The sequence below is a fragment of the Psammomys obesus genome, unplaced genomic scaffold (assembly GCF_907164565.1).
Source record: "Psammomys obesus unplaced genomic scaffold, mPsaObe1.curated_primary_1811, whole genome shotgun sequence".
In the NCBI taxonomy this organism is placed as follows: domain Eukaryota; kingdom Metazoa; phylum Chordata; class Mammalia; order Rodentia; family Muridae; genus Psammomys; species Psammomys obesus.
In genome coordinates this window covers 38103952-38123076 of record NW_026596034.1, presented here as the reverse complement: position 1 = coordinate 38123076, position 19125 = coordinate 38103952, and the positions used below count along the sequence as shown (strand labels likewise).

General features: G+C 50.8%; 1 protein-coding gene across 1 annotated transcript; it reads left to right on the top strand.

Moving 5' to 3' along the window:
- The first annotated feature begins 320 nt into the window (after positions 1-320).
- On the top strand, positions 321-16203 carry LOC129687138 (sulfotransferase 2B1-like). Its single transcript, XM_055621450.1, has 7 exons — positions 321-389; positions 988-1277; positions 9989-10203; positions 10722-10848; positions 10997-11091; positions 14098-14278; positions 16002-16203. Exons 2-7 carry the CDS (start codon positions 1010-1012, stop codon positions 16115-16117), a joined length of 1002 nt encoding a protein of 333 aa, XP_055477425.1. The 5' UTR covers positions 321-389; positions 988-1009; the 3' UTR covers positions 16118-16203.
- The last annotated feature ends 2922 nt before the right edge of the window (positions 16204-19125 follow it).

Below are 19125 nucleotides of genomic sequence, written 5' to 3'. Positions count from 1 at the left end.
CCCCTTCTGTTGGCAGAATACTAGAAAGGGTTGCTGCACTGCCTCCTCCTGGCCCCCTCCTGGTCCCCTCCTGGCCAGTGCCTCCACAGTGAAGCATTTTTCAAACAGGAAACTAGCGCTGTGCCCAGTCACTGTTAAGCTGCAACTTAGTCTGCTCCAAACTGGCTTGTGTCCTGAAGATTATCCAGTTACTGCTTGCCTACAGGGGCGCTCTTCCCAGCCCCTCCCCAAAATGGGTCTGGTTGGGGGCGGGGCACCCTGCAGTCATCTGCCCCAGGGCCCTGCAACTCTAGGGTGGAGCCTCTTTGGAGCTGCCCAAGTGGAGCCTGAGCCACGTTCTCTAGGGCTGGGCAGACAGTGAAGCACAGCACTCAGAGAGAGACTTTGTGGTGAGTAGGGGATCCCGGAGGGAACGGGGAGGTGGGGCTCCCGTCAGAGGCTGCTCCAGGGTTCAGTAAGAACATTCCCGTCAGCCCAGGCTGGGCGGCTATGTAGGAAGACTGGAGGGTGGGGCGGGGGTTGTGGGTGGGAAAGGTCAATCTGCCTGCCTGATGGGGGGGAGGGCTTTGACCACCATTCCCTCTACTGCTTGGGGCTGAGACAAGCAGCTCCTAAGCCCACAAGGATGTGCACAATATGCCACAACCAGATAAGCCACTGCTGAGGTGCAGCTCTGCATACCAGTGGCCAAGGACTGGTGGCTAGGACAGAATTCTGCCAAGCTACTGGCCACCCTCTCATGGCCAGACAGACAGCACTGCCAGAGCACTGGAATCTACATCCCCTGATGGGCCCGGGCCCTTCCTAGGCCCAGATGACAGGCGGGTCTGGCTGAGGTTCTGAGATGGTCCTGCAATGACACCTGACAGCAGAGCCAGCAGCCCCTGGGTGTGGGCTTATCTTGACATCTCAGTGATGGAGTGGCAGACTGGCTTGCACCTGCTGGAAAGAGCTTGGGCGCTGGGTAACAGACTTCCTCGTCTACAGCCCGGCCCCTGCCCGCACCAGCATGAGTGAGCGGATGAACATCCAGGCCCCTGCCAGCATCAGCATGAGTGAGTGGATGAACAGCCCGGCCCCTGCCAGCACAAGCATGAGTGAGCGGATGAACAGCCAGGCCCCTGCCAGCATCAGCATGAGTGAGCGCATGAACACCACAGAAATCTTCGACGGCATCCGCTTCCCAGGGTTCATGCATACCCCAGAGTCCCTGAAAGCGGCTTGCTCTTTCCAGTTCCAGGACACAGACGTCCTCTTGGTGACATTCCCAAAGTCAGGTGAGAGACTGGGACCAGGAACCTAGATGACCCAACACCAGTGCCACCTGCCACCGGCAGGGCCTGTAGAGCAGAGCCTGGGCCCTCTCCTGTCACCTGCGTCTGTACCAGACCCCACCAGCTCTGCAGAGCGCCCCCTCCTTGGCCAGTCCTTCTTCTGCTCGTGGCCTCAGAAGATGTAGGATGTCCTTACACTGGGCACCAGCAGCCTCCTTCCCCAAACCTCTGTCAGGTCCCCACACGTCTCGTAATCTCTCTGCACTTGCATGAACATGTTTCTTAGCCTGTGGGAGGAATGCTGGGGGTGAAGTGGGATGTGTGCTTCGAGCCTGGCTTCATTTGTGGTGCTTCTAGGCATGTGGTCTTCTGTGGACAAGCTTGAGGTCAGTGGTGTAAAATATATCACCCCTGTGAAGCGGGTTTACGTGGGGACGGGACCTCCTGGTCCCATAAGACTGTCTGGTCGCCCTTCCTCAAGTGTGGTCGGGGTGCCAGCACCGTTCTGTGGGACCCCGCATGGCCATCCTGTCCATCTTGAATGCATCAGGATAGACACTCAGGGTGAGGGTCCCAACCAGGGGTAGAGCTTGCTTTTGTCTCCTGGGCACAGCCCAGCTGAGCCACAGTGCCCATTAAGAGCAAGACCTGCCTCATGTGACTTGGTCACCAGGCCAACCTGGGCTACCAATGACCTAGGTGAACCAACAGTTGAGCAGATGGGGGCCAAGAGCCCCTTCTACTCCCGACATTCCTGCCGCCTCTTCCTCTTACACCAGACCTGCTTCCCCTCCCCCCACCTCCTCTCCCCCTGCTCCCTGGATCACATCCCTCCTGTCACATCTTAACACATCCTCCCAGAGGCCTGGTCTGTGAGCTGGGGTCCATTAGGCTTCGCCTTCAGCTCTCTCTCCATCCTCTCACAGGATAGGGCAGCTGAGTTATGGGCCCTGGGTCCTGGATACAGGGGGTCAGTGTCCCTGTGTGGGGGCAGAGGCAGGAACAGATCATCCGTCAATATCTGCATGAGCAGGTCCAGACAGAGCAGGGCCTGGCTTGTAGTATGCAAGATACGATCCTGACTCTTGTCCCCAGTCCTTCAACTAGGCACAGGCAGGACAGGATGAAAGGGCCATGTCTGCCTTGAAGAAAGAGCCTTTCCAGCTTGTGTTTTCTTAGACTGGTTCTGTCTGACTTAGAGAAGGTGGTGACCTTTTCCCCATCCTGGAAGCCGGAGAAGCTAAGGGAGACCCTGTGGTCCCCCATTCCCATTGAGGCCCTTAGGATTTGCTGTCTCTGATGGTGACCCCAGGAAAGGGTGGCTGGTTGAGGGGAAGAGATGCCCTGAACAACTTCCACAGCACTCTGGTCATGGCCAAAGCTCTTTCCAAGTGTCTAGAGTAAAGAAATGGGCTGTGGCACAGTCCAGCGAAGGGTTGGGTTTGTGTAGGTGAGGATCTGGTTTACATTCTTGCACAGAAGGCCAGAGAGGTTTCTGGAAAGACCATCATCAAGGCTAGAATGTCCTGGAACATTCAATTAGAAAGTTGTAAATGTCGCTTTTATTTCCTCAGATGAAGGGATGAGATAAGAGCCACCAAGCTGTGTGAATACATTACTTGGGCTGGATCCAGACAATTTCATTCTCTGTTCTAACTATCCCTAGGCCGAGGCCTGGAAGCTTCCAGCCCCAGTACAATCTAATCTTCCAGACTGACTGATTCAATCTGGCTTTTCTTGGCTTCTGACTGAATTGCTCTATTTGGCCTCATACTAACTTCAGCAATATGTTCTAATCTTCTGGCTCCTTCTCATTTTCTGGTTCTTCTGTCTTCCCCTGTGTCTGGCTTGTTCTCTCTGCCACCTGTCTCTGTAAAACTATCCAGCTAAAACTGCCACACACACACACACACACACACACACACACCATCCCCTGTCTAGATTCTTCTCTCTCCTTGCACTGCTCTCAAGTGGCCTTTCTTTGCTGTGCTGTTCTCTGACTCATGCTGTCAAATCTTTCTCTGATTTGTCATTTCATCTGCCTCTCAATTAGACACCACTTTCAAATATGTGTTTTCAAACACAAACGAACAGGCTGCTTCCATCTACAAACTAACGTAACCTTCACTGTTAGGGTGTCCTAAGGGCATGTCTGTACTCCAGCCAGACTGTATGGTAACCCAGAGCTTGTCTGCATTCCAGCCAGATCACATAGACCCAGAAGGTCTTTGTATGATTCCTTGCTACAACAGCCCTGTTGCTGGATTAAAATTCCTCTACAGAAAGTGATAGTGAGCCAAGCATGGCTGTGCATGCCTTTAATCCTAGAATTCTGGAACCAGAGGCAGGTGGATCACTGCAAGTCTGAGGCCAGCCTGCTCTACACAGCAAGCACCCATCCAGTCAGAGCAACAAGAGAAATCTTGGCTCAAAGCTGAACTAACAAGAACATGGTAGTCATTAAATGCCATGGTCTCCCCTCAGGGAGCCCACCTGGAACCCCAGACACGCACAGGAAGCCGCCTGGAGCTGGGGGCTAGTTCTATATCCCAATGCTCCTCCTCCTCCTCCATCTGACCACCCCACTGACCGTTCAGCGGCCATCCCTCCTAGGAAGGTGTCTGCAGACCCAAGTGACAGTTGGCCATCTTTCTGCCTCGTCTCATTCCTCTGCCTTGCCTGGTGGAGCCACTGTGGCATCATCCATACCAAGGAGGCCCTGAGCCACTCACGCAGTGACTGCCCATCTCAGGGATGGTTCCTCCAGAGCTTCGAAGGAAGGGTGGCAAAAGGCTACGGGCACAGTCCAACCAAGCAGGAAGCTGGCATGTAAGAGCCGGGTGCCCTCTGCTGCCACAGCGAACACGGAACCTTTCTTCCTGTCTGCCCTGCCCTCACGCTCCTGCATCCAATGCCCGCCTGGCAGATGAAGGCCTGCCTTAGCCTCCCTTCTATCTCCGTCTGTCACATACTGACTAACAGCCTCAACATGCTCGTAATCCAGTCCTCGTGGCGTGTGACCTCAGATGGCAGAGGGGTCAGGCTAAGGAGCTTTAGATGGAGAGCATCACGGTCCACAGGGTCCAGTGCCATCACACAGTCCCTAGAGAGCTGTGCCTAAGACTCAGACAGGAAAGGCCACGAGATGCCAGGAGCAGGGGGGTGGGAGATGGGAAGGTCCTGAAGTGAGGCTTTTGAAGTTGGAGGGGACAGCTTGGAAGGAACATGGTAGCCTCCAGCTGCTGGGAAAGGAAAAGCCGTAAGAAAGCGTGCCAATGCCGACCCTGCTAGCACTGATTCCAGAAGTACAATAGGAGTTGCGTTGTTGAAAGCCACAGGTTTGGGGGTCATCTGTAACATTTGTTTGTTTGTTGTTTATGTGTGTTCAGGCACGCACTGGTACAGTGCACGTGTAGAGGCCAGATGGCAGCTTTCAAGAGTCAGCTCTCTTGCTACCATGTAGTTCCCAAGGGAGTTTGTCTGGCAAGCCTCTTCACCCACTGAGCCATCTCACCAGCCTGGTGGACATTTGTTACAGCACCTGTGCCAGAGGGTCCAGGAAGGTTCAAGACCACGTCCTGGTCACGCCATACCTAGCATCACACAAGTGATAGTTACTCAGTGTCTGGAGTAAATAGAGGCCTGAGCAGGCAACTGAGTGGACACTCAACTGCTGAGGAACAGATCTTGCTTTACCAGAGCACAGTGGGCCCTGGGCATCTCTCTCCCCACTCTCAGAAAATCTGCTTCCGTGTTACTCCTTACCCCAAGCTCCCAGGGACTGACAGGTCTGCAGAATGGCACAACACTCATGCCTTCCTGCTCCAGAGGGCACAGAGCCAGCTGCACAGCTCTGCCAGTCTTCATAAAAGCCATGAAAGATGACTAAAGTGTGCCCTGAGGCAGGAAGGTAGAAAGCTCCAGCCTTCCCTAGAAGCCACTCCTGCTCAGTTTCTGTATGATTCCAGAACCTTTCAGCGAGGCCTTTTATATCCATAGTCAGGTCAGGCACTTAATGGTTCCCCCTGATTTGTCATCTCAGGTACCCATATGCAGTAATAGTCTAAGAATATTAAAGGGAAAGTTCTAGAAATCACTGATTCCTGTCTTAAACTATCTGAAAACCGTTGGCTTCCTCCAACCCAGAGTGTGAATTCTCCATTGTATCCACGCTGCATACGTTAACCTCTTAGCAAAGTTCCCAGTTATCAGATCCACAGCCACGGAATCCAGAGCTCGTGTTTACATTGCCCCGAAGCCTCAAAGCACAAACAATGATGCTGTCCAACTCAGACAGAGAAGCCAGAAAAAGATTCCTTCCCTGGAAAGGTACACGTTTTCAGCTTAATAAGGAAAAGACTAAATCATCTCAGGTTGCCAAGGCCTGTGGAAAAAAACAAATCTGTGAAAGTATGAGGAAGGGAGAAGAAATTCAAGCTATTTTGCTCTCACCACAGAGTGGGGTCAGGTTTCAGGCAGTGTGGGAAATGTTTTAAAGCTTTGGGTCCTGGGCTTGGCATGAGGGCCCCATGGAAAGGATGTCAGAGTGGCCTGTGCCCCTCAGACTTGGCTCACCCCAGCTCCACTGCTCCAAGAATAAAGGGCTAGAGCAGCCTTTGGCCTGGAGAGCAAGCAGGGGTCCCCAGCCTGGGGCCAGGTGAGACCTGCAAAGAGAAAAAAGGCACTAAGTTATACATGGAAGAAATGATTGTTTTGTTTTGAGACAGGGTCTCTCTATGTAGCCATGGCTGTCCTGGAACTCACTCTGTAGACCAGCCTGAGAGCTCAAAGAGATCCACCTGTCTCTGATAGGATTAAAGGCATGTGCCACCATTCCCTAGTCTATGGTCTTTTTTTTTTTTTTTTTTTTTTAAATATAGTAAAGTTTATAAAAGAAAAAAGTAAGGCTGGGAGAATGCGTTTGGGTGACTCTGTTACAGAGTATTGTTAGAGTTGCCTAGTCAAGTTTAAGCCACACTGAGCATTGCTGCTGTACATTTGCAATGAAAATGTGTCTTGTGGAGACATTGAAACTCTTTCCTTCTCGGGTCTCACTATGTAGCCCTGGCTGGCCTGAAACTTGCTGTGTAGACCAGACAAGCCTTGAATTCATGGAAATCCTCCTGCCTCCACAAGTGCTTGGATTACGGGTGGGCACCACTGCACCTGGCAGTAGGGACTTTCTGACTCATCCCTCTGTGCTGACGAGCGAGCAGCTGATGACTGCCAGTCAGCTTTCCCTCACTCTGAAAAACATTAACGATAATCAGATTATAAAGACAGTTTATGTTGGCTCACAGTTCCCAATCGGTGACCCGTGGGTACCATGGCTTTGGTCTTACATAGTGTCATGGTAGAGAAGACTTGGCAGAGCAAATTGACTCTTTATGGCTGAGAAGTGAAAAGGTGGAGAGGAAGGGACAGGGTGTGGTCTAGTGGTGACACAGCACTTACATAACACGCACAGGGCCCTGGGGTCGCTCCCAAGCAGCAAAAAAAAAAAAAAAAAATAAGAGAAAGACATGTAGGGATATAGCTAAGTTGGAAGAATGCTTCCTAGCATGGGCAAGGTTTGAAGCCTGGCGACAAGTTAAGCAGGCATGGAACACTTGTCTGTAACTCAGCACTCAGGAGTTCAGGCGGTGGAGGCAAGAAAATCAGACCTTTAACACGAGACCCATCTTAAAAGGAAGGAGAAGAGACTGGGGTGCTGTCTCGGAAGACACCCCTCCTTGATCCAAAGGCCTTTGCCAGACTCCGCCTCTCCAGTCTCCCCACCTTCCTCTGACACACAGGTCTTTCAGAGATGCCATAGGTGCAGGCTGTAGTGCTGGCCAGCAAGTCTCGGCAAACTTAAACTTGCTTGCCTCTGAGTTTCAATGGGGCTAATGATATTTGCTTTGTTTTTAGAAACAGTCACTGTGTGAAGGTTATACAGGAATTTGCCACTGAGTGTGGTGGTGCAGGTGGCTCCTTGTGAACCTGCGGCTACCCTGGTCTACATAGTGAGTTCCAGAACAGCTACATAGTGAGTCCCTGTCTCAAGAAAAAAGAAACAACAGCAAATATTGACGAAGAGTTCGCCCATTTGGTTGCGGTGTTCACGCTTGGTTTATCCCCTGTGGTGTGAAATACAGACACCCCGAATGGTGTGTCTGTACTGCCAAATGACTACCCTGTTGACCGCTGACCCAGAGGGGTTGCCCTGGACCACAGCTCTGAACTGCCCCTTGCGTCCATCACTGGCTTCCCGAGGGAGCCACGGGCTGCTCCCCACCGAGCTCCACTTGGGTCCTAAGGCCTAGCTGCCCCGTGCTTCTCTTCAGTGTAATTTCAGCATCAACTCGCCTAACCCTGTAGAAACCTGAGGGTGTTTTTATCGGAAGTGTGTTTGATTTACAGATTAACATGGGAGAAACGGTCTGTTTATTTTGTTAAGACATTCTGTCTAAGGACAGAGGCTTCTCCATCTGCCCGGCCCACCCCCACATCCTCACAGAGGCGGGAACACTCTTCCTACATAGTTTTACCCATTCCTTCCTGTTGGTCCCGGTCACTGCTGTAGTAGGTTTTCTCCACGGTTTTTGTTTTGTTTGTTTGTTTGCACTTTAATCACACTCAAGTTATGACAGTGATGCAAATCAAATGGACGAAGGTGTGAAATCAGTGGAGGAGGAGGCTTGGTGAAGTGGGTGTCGGGAGTGTGGGGAAGTGTTAGGAAAGTGTTGAGAAAGCGTGAAAGGGAAAGGAGTCTGGTGGAGAAGAAGCCCACAACGAAGGGAGTTGGGAGTGAAGAAAGCATTGGAAGAGAGTAAACCAGTGAAAAAGAGGAAGCTAATGGAATAACCATCCATCCATCCATAGATCTGTCTGTCTTGGTACAGGCTGATACAGGGTAGGCAGCCACTCGCATCCTTTCTGCTGTACTGGGGGGGGGGGGGGGGGGGGGGGGGCGGGGACAGGCCCCTGTTCAGTAACCAGTTGCTCTAGACCAGCAGGTTGTCCCCCAGGACAGGTCCCTTATTATAAGAGCACGTGGCACAGACTGTAAAGTGACTGGCAGCGTAGACCTCTGGAACACAGAGGGCACAAGCCACATGAGACCAACCTTCAAAACAAAATGCTGTCCGTGCAAAGTCTGGCCCTTCTAAAATGTAGACTATCCCCACACACACTGAGGAAGCCTCCACTTGCTCCTTCCTTTGCTGCTTCACCTTCCCAAGAGGCAGCCACAAGGAATTGAGGGGTTTCTCCGCTGTTACACCTCAAAGTTGCAAATGTTCGTTTTTCTTTTTAATTTTTAAAAGTTTTATGTGTGATTTGTTTATGTGGGTGGGTGCTTTGTCTGCAGGCCTGTCCTTATGATACATGCACACCTGGCGCAGAACAGAGTCCTCCTGGAGCTGGAGTTAAGACAGTTGTGAGCTGCCATGGTGGGAATTGAACCCACGTCCTCTGGAAGAGCAGCCAGTATTCTTAACCCCCAGACTATTTCTCCAGTTCCAGGACTTGTGATTTTTCTTCCAAAGTATACTTTTTTCTTTTCTACCTTCCTGCTCTGTCCCTCACCCCCACCCCATGGCACAAAGACTAAAACCTAGAGCTTCATGATGCTAGGCAAGTGATCGTCCACTGAGCCTATCCCCAAAACAAAACATGCTTTTAAATAACAAACTAGGGCTGAAAGATAGAAACTGGTACTAGAAACTAGGGTCCTACTATTTAAAAAAAACAAAACAAAACAAAAAACTTTTAATAATATGAGATTGTGGGCTGGAGAGATGGCTCAGGGGTTAAGAGCACTGGCTGCTCTTCCAAATGTCCTGAGTTCAAATATCAGCAAACACATGGTGGCTCACAACCATCTATAGTGAGATCTGGTGCCCTCTGCTGGTGTGCAGATGTACATGGGGGCAGACTGCTGCATAAATAATAAATATTTTTTTTAAATGTGAGAATGCATGGAAGAGATTTTAGGTGCATGTTAAGAAAAGCCTATATTGGCACGAATGCGGTTCTGTGGTGAAGACATAGAAAGAAAAGAGGAATGGGCTGGAGTTTAGCTCAGTGGTAGAGTTCTCAGTTAATTCAGACACAGCCCTGGGCTCCACCTGTAGGACCCCAAAAAGGGACGAAGGGGGAAGACAGAAACATGGAGATATTGTAGAGAAAGCCCAAGCTCTTTAGAAAATCACTAAGTGGAAGTTACCTAGCTGTGGCTGAGATGAGGGTCCAGGAAGCCCCTAAGTGCTTATGTATAGGCATTTAGCAGAAATATGGTGATAAAAGTTATACTGACAGCCGGGTGTGGTGGCTCAAACCTTCAATCCCAGCGCTCGGGAGACAGAGATAGGTGGGTTCTCTGTAAGTTCAAGGCCAGCCTCGGCTACAGCGAGCACCAGGATAGGTAGGGCTATGTAGAGAGACCCTGTCTCAATAAACAAACAAACTGATTAAGGTCTCAAACAGAAACGAGGAGCACAGAGTGGCAGGGTGTTCTGAACCAGGTGTGGGTTCTGTGGTCCCTGGAAGATAGAACACGAGAGCAGGGGAGGAAGCTTTGCTTCGGACTCTTCACCATCCTGCTTACGCCGTTAAACATGCACCAATACATCTGTTGCTCTGAGGGGAAAGTGAGCAAGGGTGAGTGTCTTAGCTGGAAGTAGCCGTGCCCCGTCGCCTGCCCACCCACAGCCCTACCCCTTGTCTCGCAGGCACCACATGGATGCAGCAGGTCCTGAGCCTCATCTTCTGTGAGGGCGACTTGTGGCCGATTCACCACCTCCCCAACTGGGCCCGCATGCCCTGGATAGAACAAGCCTCCTTCAGCAGCCTCCTTCCCAAGCTTAACACTTCCTGGCCTAGGCTGCTCACCTCCCACCTGAACGCCAGCGGCCTGGCCCCAGCTCTGAGGAAGTCCAAGGCCAAGGTAAGGGACAGGCGCCTTCATGCCCCTGAGCATTTCCCAAGATGGAGTCAGGCTTTGGGGGAGTCAAGAGGGTCCAAAGGGGGAGGAGCCAGCGGAGCTCAAGCAGACACAGGTCGACACCAGACTCCTAGCGCTGGAGATTGGTGGAACCTTGGTCGGCCCACTCACTGTGGGGTGATAGCGGCCATAAGCTGCCTGGAACCTGAGGGAGTGAATGACAGTGCGATAACGGTGTTACCACATTTAAAAATTAAAAAAATTAAATGTAACAATAAAGAAACCAAAACATGTCTCCAGAGGCATTCAATGACCCACATGAGACTCCGCCTGGTGCCACTCGGGGATCAGGTGTGACCCATGCCTGGTATCCACCTTACCACGGCTGTGTCGGGGGCCCCAGGCCAGCACTGTGCAGCTCTTCCCACCCCCACTTCTAGGCTGGAGCCGGGGCCCAGGGCTCTGCTGCTTCAGGTCACAGCAGCTGGGGAGGCCCCGGCCCTCAGAGCTCTGTCCACCAGGTGGTGTACATGGCTCGGCACCCCAAGGACGTTCTGGTTTCCTTCTACCACTTCCACCGAATAGCCGGCTTCCTGCCCACCCCCGGCTCCTTTGAAGACTTTGTGGATGAGTTTCTCGAGGGCACAGGTGGGTCTCAGGGAGAGCCCCCTCATCCCCCAGCTGCTGGGCAGCCGCTTTGCTTCCAGGCTCAGATGCCCCAAGGGTCATCACTGCTCCTCCTGAGCCACAGCCACATGCCGCCGGGGCTGAAATACCTTCCCTCCTCCCTCCTCAGGCTTCTTCGGCTCCTGGTTTGACCATGTGAAGGGCTGGCTGGGCCTCCAGAAGGACCTCAATTTGCTTTTTGTTACCTACGAGGAGCTGCACCAGGTAAGCACCCCTTCCACAGACCCAACAGGCCACCTACAGCCAACTCCCCCCCCCCCAGTCCAAGCCCTGGTGTCCCCAGAAGTAGAGAACTGACTCCCCCCACCCCGCCTTAAGTTATGCATTCTGTATATTAATGTCATTGCTGTGTTTGTTCATCAACGTACTCTTTGATTCGAATTTGACTGCGCGTGAACATTTAAAGAGCTCGTCCAGGCGGTTTGCTCTCCTTTCGGTCCCTGCACTCTGTAAGGAAACAGACAGGCTTCCGATTACTCAGCCTACCCTGGCACAGCCGGCAAATTGCATGCACGATGCTGGAGAACCTTGAGTTCTCTGAGCTGTTCCAATATTATGTGTAAACAGCAAGGTTTTAACTCAGAATAACAAGACAAAATCCGCTTCTTCACAAGGCTGACCTTTCCGACGCCGGCGGCACCAGCTCCAGCTGTTGAGGCTGTGTGTGCCGAGGGATTTTTGGGAACCCAACGTCTGTTGACTCTTAGAAACTGTGCACATTTGCCCCCAGCAGACAACACTGGTTTGGCCTCCAGACATTAGAACAAGGCAAACAAAGAGGACCATGAATAGATTCACGTCAGGAGAGGTTCAGGCCTTTCCAACCAAATGAATTTTGATACAAAAATTAAAGCTCAATTTTCAAAGCATTTATTGATCTTTAAAGATATGACATCTCTGACTGCCAAATACAACATGACCTAAACACAAAAACATATTATACTTGAGGTTTCATTTTTCAAGATTTTTATTCTGTGTGCCCAGTCCTTGGCCATTGATGGCCATTGGCCTGATGGGCCACTTCTCGGCCACAGCACCTGACCATCTGCCCTGGAGACCCCTCCTGTGTTTCTTGGGGCCTTAATTTCTGTGTCCCATTGACATGGGCTCTCCATGTCAGTCATTAATGAAAAAAATACTCCTGTTTTGCCTGCAAGCCAAACTCATGAAAGAATTTCTTCAAGATTCCCTCTTCCCAGATACGTCTAGATTTGCATCAAGTTAATAGAAGCCACAAGGACAATTGACCCCCTACTTAACTTACATACCAACACTTTTAAACAGCAACCTTTCGTTTCTTATGTATCCCAAACATCTCATATTAATAGCGACATCACAATATAAAACATTCTAATTAAAAAAAATTTTTGAGACAGGATTTCTCTGTGTAGCCCTGACTGTCCTGGACTCACTTTGTAGACCAGACTGACCTTGAACTCACAGCCTCTTTGGATGCTGGGATTAAAGGGGTGTGCCACCATGCCCAACTAATTTTTTTTAATAATTTTTAAAGAGTACATTTTTATACTTTTATTGAGATTATACTATAATCATAACATTTCTCCTTTCTTTTTCCTTCCTTTAAACCCTCCCACATAGCCCTCCCTATTCTTATGGCCTTTTCTTTCATGGTCTCTGCGTGCATATGAATTTCTAGATACAACTTTCTCATTCCATATAATGTTCTTGTACGTTTTGCTCTTATACCTGTTGATAAGTGTAGTCTTCATACCACATCGAGGAAACTCTGCTTTACAACAGATGGATGCTATTACAGAAAACCCCAATTAATCAACACGTAGACCCTAGTCCCATTGCATCATCTACATTCTGTCTTTTAAAAGTCCTACAGTCCTTAAAGATTCACTGGAGAGCTGGAGAGATGGCTCAGAGGTTAAGAACACTGGCTGTTCTTCCAGGGGTCCTGAGTTTAATTCCCAGCAACCACATGGTGGCCCACAACCATCTTTAGTCAGATCTGGTGCCCTCCCTCTTCTGGCGTGCAGGCGTACATGCAGGCAAAACGCTGTGTAAATAATAAATAATAAATACATTTTAAAAAATTTAACAGTGTAACAAGTTCAGAGTGTGATGTTGGGGACCCACCCACAATCCTCTGGGCTCCGGAAGGGCCTTATCAACTCCACTTCTCCAGCTCTACGATCCGAAGCTTGCACTCCCATGCAACACAATGTATGTATGTATGCATGCATGCATGCATGTATGTATGTCTGTATTATGTATGCACATATATGTGTATGGATGTACATACACATATAAATATATATATATATATTTATTTTTTTGAGGCAGGCCCTTTCTGTGTAGTCCTGGCTGACCTAGAACTTGCTGTGTAGGCCAGGCTAGCCTTGATTGCCTTGACTCACAGAGATTCACTTGCCTCTGCCTCCTCCCCCATCCCCCCGTGCAGAGATTAAAGATGGTAGGTGGTACCACACCTAGCTCCCTGTGTCTTTTTTAATTGATTAATTTTATTTTCTATGTGTGTAAGTGTTTGCCCACATGTATGGCTGTGCACCGCATGCATGCCTGGCTCCCTCAGGGCTCAGAAGAGGGTTTCAGCTCTCCTAGAGCTGCAGTCACAGGCAGCTGTGATCTGCTGTGCAGGTGCTGGAAACTGAACCTCATCCCCCCGCCAGAACAGGTGCTCTGAACTGCTGAACCGTCTCTCCAGCACCCAACCCGTGCACACTTAATGATGCCCAAATATTAGGGGGTAAGGACAGCAGAAGTAAATTCCCCTCATGGTTGGATTCTATGCTGCTTCCAGCTACTTCCTGTAACGGATAATACTGAAGTGAGCATGACTGTTCACACTTCTAGTTACTCATTCTATTTTTTAGCATATAATGGGGGGTTGTTGAGACAGTGTCTTTCTATGTGGCTCTGGCTGTCCTGGATCTCAGTATGTAGACCAGTCTGGCCTCAAACTCACAAGAGATCTGCCTGACTCTGCCTCCCCAGGTTCTGGAACTGCCAGGCTTATTGTCTTTATTTTTACATATGTGTCTAGGGGTGTGTGTGGATATTTGTGCCTTGGATCCCTTGGAGCTGGAATTAAAGGTGCTAGAAACTGAACTTGAGACCTTTGCAAGAGCAGAATATGTTCTCAATCACTGAGCTGTGTCTCCAGTCCCCACTTGTGCTATTTTAATGTCTTAAGCACGTCATCCATTCCTCTGGGTCCAGGAACCTCGCCGTACCATCCGGAAGTTAAGTGATTTCCTGGGGCGCCCGCTGGGGCGCAGAGAGGAGGACCTCACACTGGAACACTGCAGCTTCTCCTTCATGAGGCAGAGCAGCATGGTCAACTACAGCCTTCTGCCCAAGGAGATCATAGACCAGAGCCAGGGCGAGTTCCTGAGGAAAGGTAGGCCTTCCTGCCAGCCCCATCCGAATGACAAGGGCCCCTTACCTTTTGTTTGTTTTGTTTTTGTTTTTGTTTTTGAGACAGGGCTCTATGTAGTCCAGGCTGTCCTAGATCTTGCTATGTAGATCAGGCTGGCTCTGAGCTCCCAGAGATCCTTATGCTTCTGCCTCCCCAGTGCTGGGATTAAAGGCGTGCACCACTACGCCTGGCCTCCCATCTTTATGTATGTGATTAAGGCCCCCCAGCCTGCCCCATCTACTTACCTCCCACACCTTCCTCCCTGGCCTTCCTCATTCCTCAGCAGCTCAGTGTGATGCTGCAGACAGCCCCAGGCCCTGAGCCACTGTCTTCTGATGGTGCCTTTACAGGAAGCTCCTTTCATACCAGGCTATAGCTCTGTCTCATACCTCCCCTCCCAGAGCTCCCTGACTTTCTGAAATACCTCTCCAAGTGTGCCCCAACTTCACCTCTCTCAACACTTCCAAAAGAAACTGACTTTCATGCCAGGGGCGGTGGTGCACACCCATAATCCCAGCACTCATGGAGGCAGAGGCAGGCTGATTGTTGTGAGTTTGAGGCCAGCCTGGTCTACAGAGTGAGTCCAGGACTTGAAAAGAAATTGACCTTCACCATTGTCATGAGCAATGTGCTCTACCACCACCTGAGTCCAGCCCCAACACCCAGTTCTGAAGAGTGGGTTGTGGAAAAGATCTCCATCTACCTGAGTACCGTGTGGGATGCTTCCATGTAGAAAAGAGGAAGAGGCCTGTGGGGTCCTAATGGCCACTGCAAGTACCCCTCATCGTTGTCCATTCTGTGCGCCAGGATAGCTGGCCTGTGTGTAAACTGGGCCTCGACTCTCTCAACTGTCAGAAGAATCTGAACTTTCTTCAAAGTCTCCAGCAAGACAACCTTAGCCCAGCTCTTCGGAGTACACGAAGCCAGACATTGGCCCTCAGCTCCCAGCCAAATGTGGCTTCAGGATGGGCCAGTCCTGGGTGCTTATGGCCACATCCTTTGACTTCCATCCAAAGTACACAGATGAGGGGAAGTTCTTACACAGCCCTGGAAGCCAGAGCAAGGCATCTTTCTGCCTCTTTTACTCCTGTGGCTCCAATGTTCACAGTTTCTGGTGTATCACTTTAGGCTCTGTCTTAGCATCTCATTGCTGTGAACAGGCACCATGACCATGGCAACTCTTCTAAAGGAAACCTCATTGGGGCTGGCTTACAGTTTCAGAGGTTCAGTCTATTATCACCACAGTGGGAAGCATGGCGGTGTGCAGGCAGACAAGGTGCTGGAGGAGGAGCTGAGAGTTCTCCATCTTGATGCACAGGCAGCCAGGAGGAGACTGTGTGCCACACTGGGCATAGAATGAACATAGAAGAACTCAAAGGCCACCCCCCACAGTGGCGCACTTCCTCCTGCAAGGCCACACCTCCTAATAGTGCCACTCCCTATGGGCCGAGCATGGGTCCATGGGGCCATTCCTATTCAAACCACCACAGGCTCTCCTCCCGTACTCTCTGAGGATACCAGCTACTAGATTAGACCACCATCATCACCTCTTAACTGATTTCTAAATCAAGTCATGTTCCCAGGTCTCAGGTGGGAGGTGAAGGTGGTGATGGAGAGACAATAGCCAGTCTGTTTGGGGGTTGGCTGTGGTGTATCCTTGCCGTCTTCTCTCACTGCCTGACTCAGTCTGCTCTTACTCCTCCAGGTGTTGTGGGGAACTGGAGGGAGCACTTTACTCCTGAGCTGGCTGAAAAGTTCAATGCTGTCTACCGGTCTGAGATGGGTGACTCTGGCCTCTGCCTGCCCTGGACCATGGACTGACCCTTCTGACCCATTCAGCCTATTTGCACAGACCTGTCCTCCTGTCCTCCTGTGCTATGTGCTGGTCAAGCAATAAAAGCCCTGGTCTGTGCTGTGTAGACTCTGTCCCAGCTGCAGCCTGGACCTGTGGGCCATATCCCTCACCCTGGGACTTGAGGGAGAGAGGGGAGGAACATACACTCCTAGGATCCTCTTTTTTTTTTTTTTTTCCTAGAGCATGGCCCTTTACTGGGCTGCTTTCTTCAGAACCTCCACAAGTGACCCCCCTAGACCTTACACCCCGGGATCATTCTTCCAGAAAATAGGGAGGGCCCTAGGAGACCAAATCTAGACCAGAGAAGCCAAAGTAAGCATTGGGAACAAGCACCAACCAACCCAGGTAATGGGAGTGGTCTCTGCCCGCTCATTGGGGCTCCCAGAGCACGCAGGCTGCCTTCCGGGATGTCTGCCATCCCCGCCACACGTGCACAGCACCAAGCTGCTCTGGGAAGAAGGGTTGGCAGCACTGGGCATAACTCGGCCCAAGTGGCACCAGCAACGTCCCTTCCAGTCCTCCCCATACCCGTGTTCTGCCTGCCCATCTGCCTGCGCTCCATGGAATACTCTAATGGCAAAATGACAAAAAGCCAGATCTGGCCTTAAGCCAAGGAGTGCCTTGATCCAAGTAGTTGGCTCTGGTACAGGCTGATTCAGAGCTCAGTCCTGTTTTCATTTAGAGCTCATCCTGCCAGCTGTCTGCTCACACTGCAACGAAAGCAACCCTCTCCAGACCTTTGGCCTTGGCCCAGCTATTGGAAAGGGTCCCTGGCTCTTCTGCAGGACAGGGCAGTGTGGTGACGTTTCTTTCCTGCCGCAGGCCACGACTCAGCCAAGAGAAGCTATGAGGCCGCAGGAGAGTGGGGGCCCTTCAGGGTGTGAGCGCAGAGCTGTCCCCGTGTGGAACACTAAGGCATCCAGAAGCCAAGAGCCTGCATCCCGGACAGGTGGTACATGTGTCCAGTGCTCAACCCCAGCCGTGGACCACAAGCAGGGCGGTACCAGGCCGCCAGCACACTGTGACTGGCCAGCTGTCTCCCCCAAGTCTTGCTGCCAAAGCCAAGCCCCCCACTTGCCTGCCTCAGACCAGGGTCCATCAAGAGTGTTGGGAAGGAAGGCACCTTGGAAATGAAATGCAGAGGCAAAATGGAGCCTGGGAGAGCCAGAGAAGGAACAAGCCCTGCTTCTCTCTTTTCGTGGGTGAAAATTTAGATGCAGATCCTCACCAGTCTTGCTTAGCCCATCCAAGAGGCCAGAATGACAACACGCCAGTGTCCAGGGGGAGGAGAAGCTCGAGGCTGGAGGTAGCAAGCATGTGGACTGGCACTGCCTGCAGAGGGAGCCAGGCCGACCTGCAGCGCTGGACACTGAGGCCAAGGATTCACACGTGCTAAGCAAGACTTGGACAACCTCTGGGTGTGGTGACACACACCTTTAATCCCAGCATTCAGGAAGCAGAGGCAGGTGGATGGTCTATGAGCTCAAGGATAGCCTGGTCTACACAGTAAATTCCAGGCCAGACAAAGCCACATTGATACCCTGTCTCCAGACCACAAAACAACAAGAGTTTATGGCTTTGAGCAGGAATGCAACTATGTAGCTCCAATCACAGCCAGGCAAGGACAGAACTTACCTTACTCTCACCCTGTGTTCTGGGGTATCCACCAGAGAAGACTGCTTAGACATGGCTCTAAGCCAATAGAGAGGCTTTATTAGCCGGCATGAGACTACACTGGATGTTCAGGACCCCAGTGTAGCACTGAACCTTTCTCAGGGTGAGTTTTGAGCACAAAAACCATGTTCTGGGTTGGCACGCTTCAGTTGACAAGAACAGTTAGCCAGAAGCAGAACTACAGAAGCCCAAAAGCAAGGTTGGTACATTTAGAGACTTTCCCAGAACTATGGACTTTGATGGTGCAGGTCTTTGTTTTCAGTTTGGCAGGTGGCACTGTCTGTGTGCTGGGTTTTATGGCCTGAGTGGTTCTTCCATCATGGATTTAGTTGTGCTAAGGTCTAGGGCCTGTCACAGCTGTGGCTCTCTCATGCTCCCATTATTTATACCTCCCATCCTAGAACTTCACATAACCTGAATCCCACAGGTCCACTCCACGCCCGATTTCTTTGAGGCAAATTTCTTTGCTTCCTGTCACATACTGCAGAGCCCCTTGTGTGTGTCTCCATGTGTGCTCACGTGTGTTAACTACATATGGACCATGTGTCCATGCCTGTGGAAGCCTGAGGTTAACCTCAGGTGCTCTTCAATCAGTCGTCACTTTTTTTTTTTTAAGGTAAGCCTTTTAAAATGTTTTGTTTACTTACTATTTATGTGTATATGTGAGTGTGAGTACTTGTAGAAGCCAGAAGAGGGTGTCAAATCCCCTGGAGCTAGAGATACAATACAAGCTGCCTAACTCGGGTGCCAGGGACTGAACTTGGGTCCTCTGGAAGAGCAGCAAGTACCCTTAACTACTGATGTATGTCGCAGCTTCTCCATTTTATTTTTGAGGCAGGGTCTCTCGTTGAATCTGCAGTTCCATGGCCAGGTTCTGTCTGTCTCTGCCCCTGCTGAAATTACAAATGCACACAAGTGTACCTGGCTCTTTATAAAAGTTCTGGAGAGCCAAGTTATGGTCCTCACACCTGTGCAGCAAGCGGTCGGCCAACTGAGCCATCTCCCTGGCCTCCTGAAGAGCTGTTTTCAGAGAGCTCAGAGCAAGCAAGAAGATATGGTAGAAATGCCCCCTCACCCTGAGCAGGGTCTCTACTGTTTAACTGTTAAGATAACTACATGAAAGAGGGCATGGTGGCACACAATTTTAGTCCCAGTAGAAAGGAGGCAGAGGCAGATGGATATCTGTGTGTTCAAAGCCAGCTGGTCTACATAGTGAGTTCCACAATAGCAGGACTATGTAGAAAGACCCTGTCGAAAGAAAGAAAGAAAGAAAGAAAGAAAGAAAGAAAGAAAGAAAGAA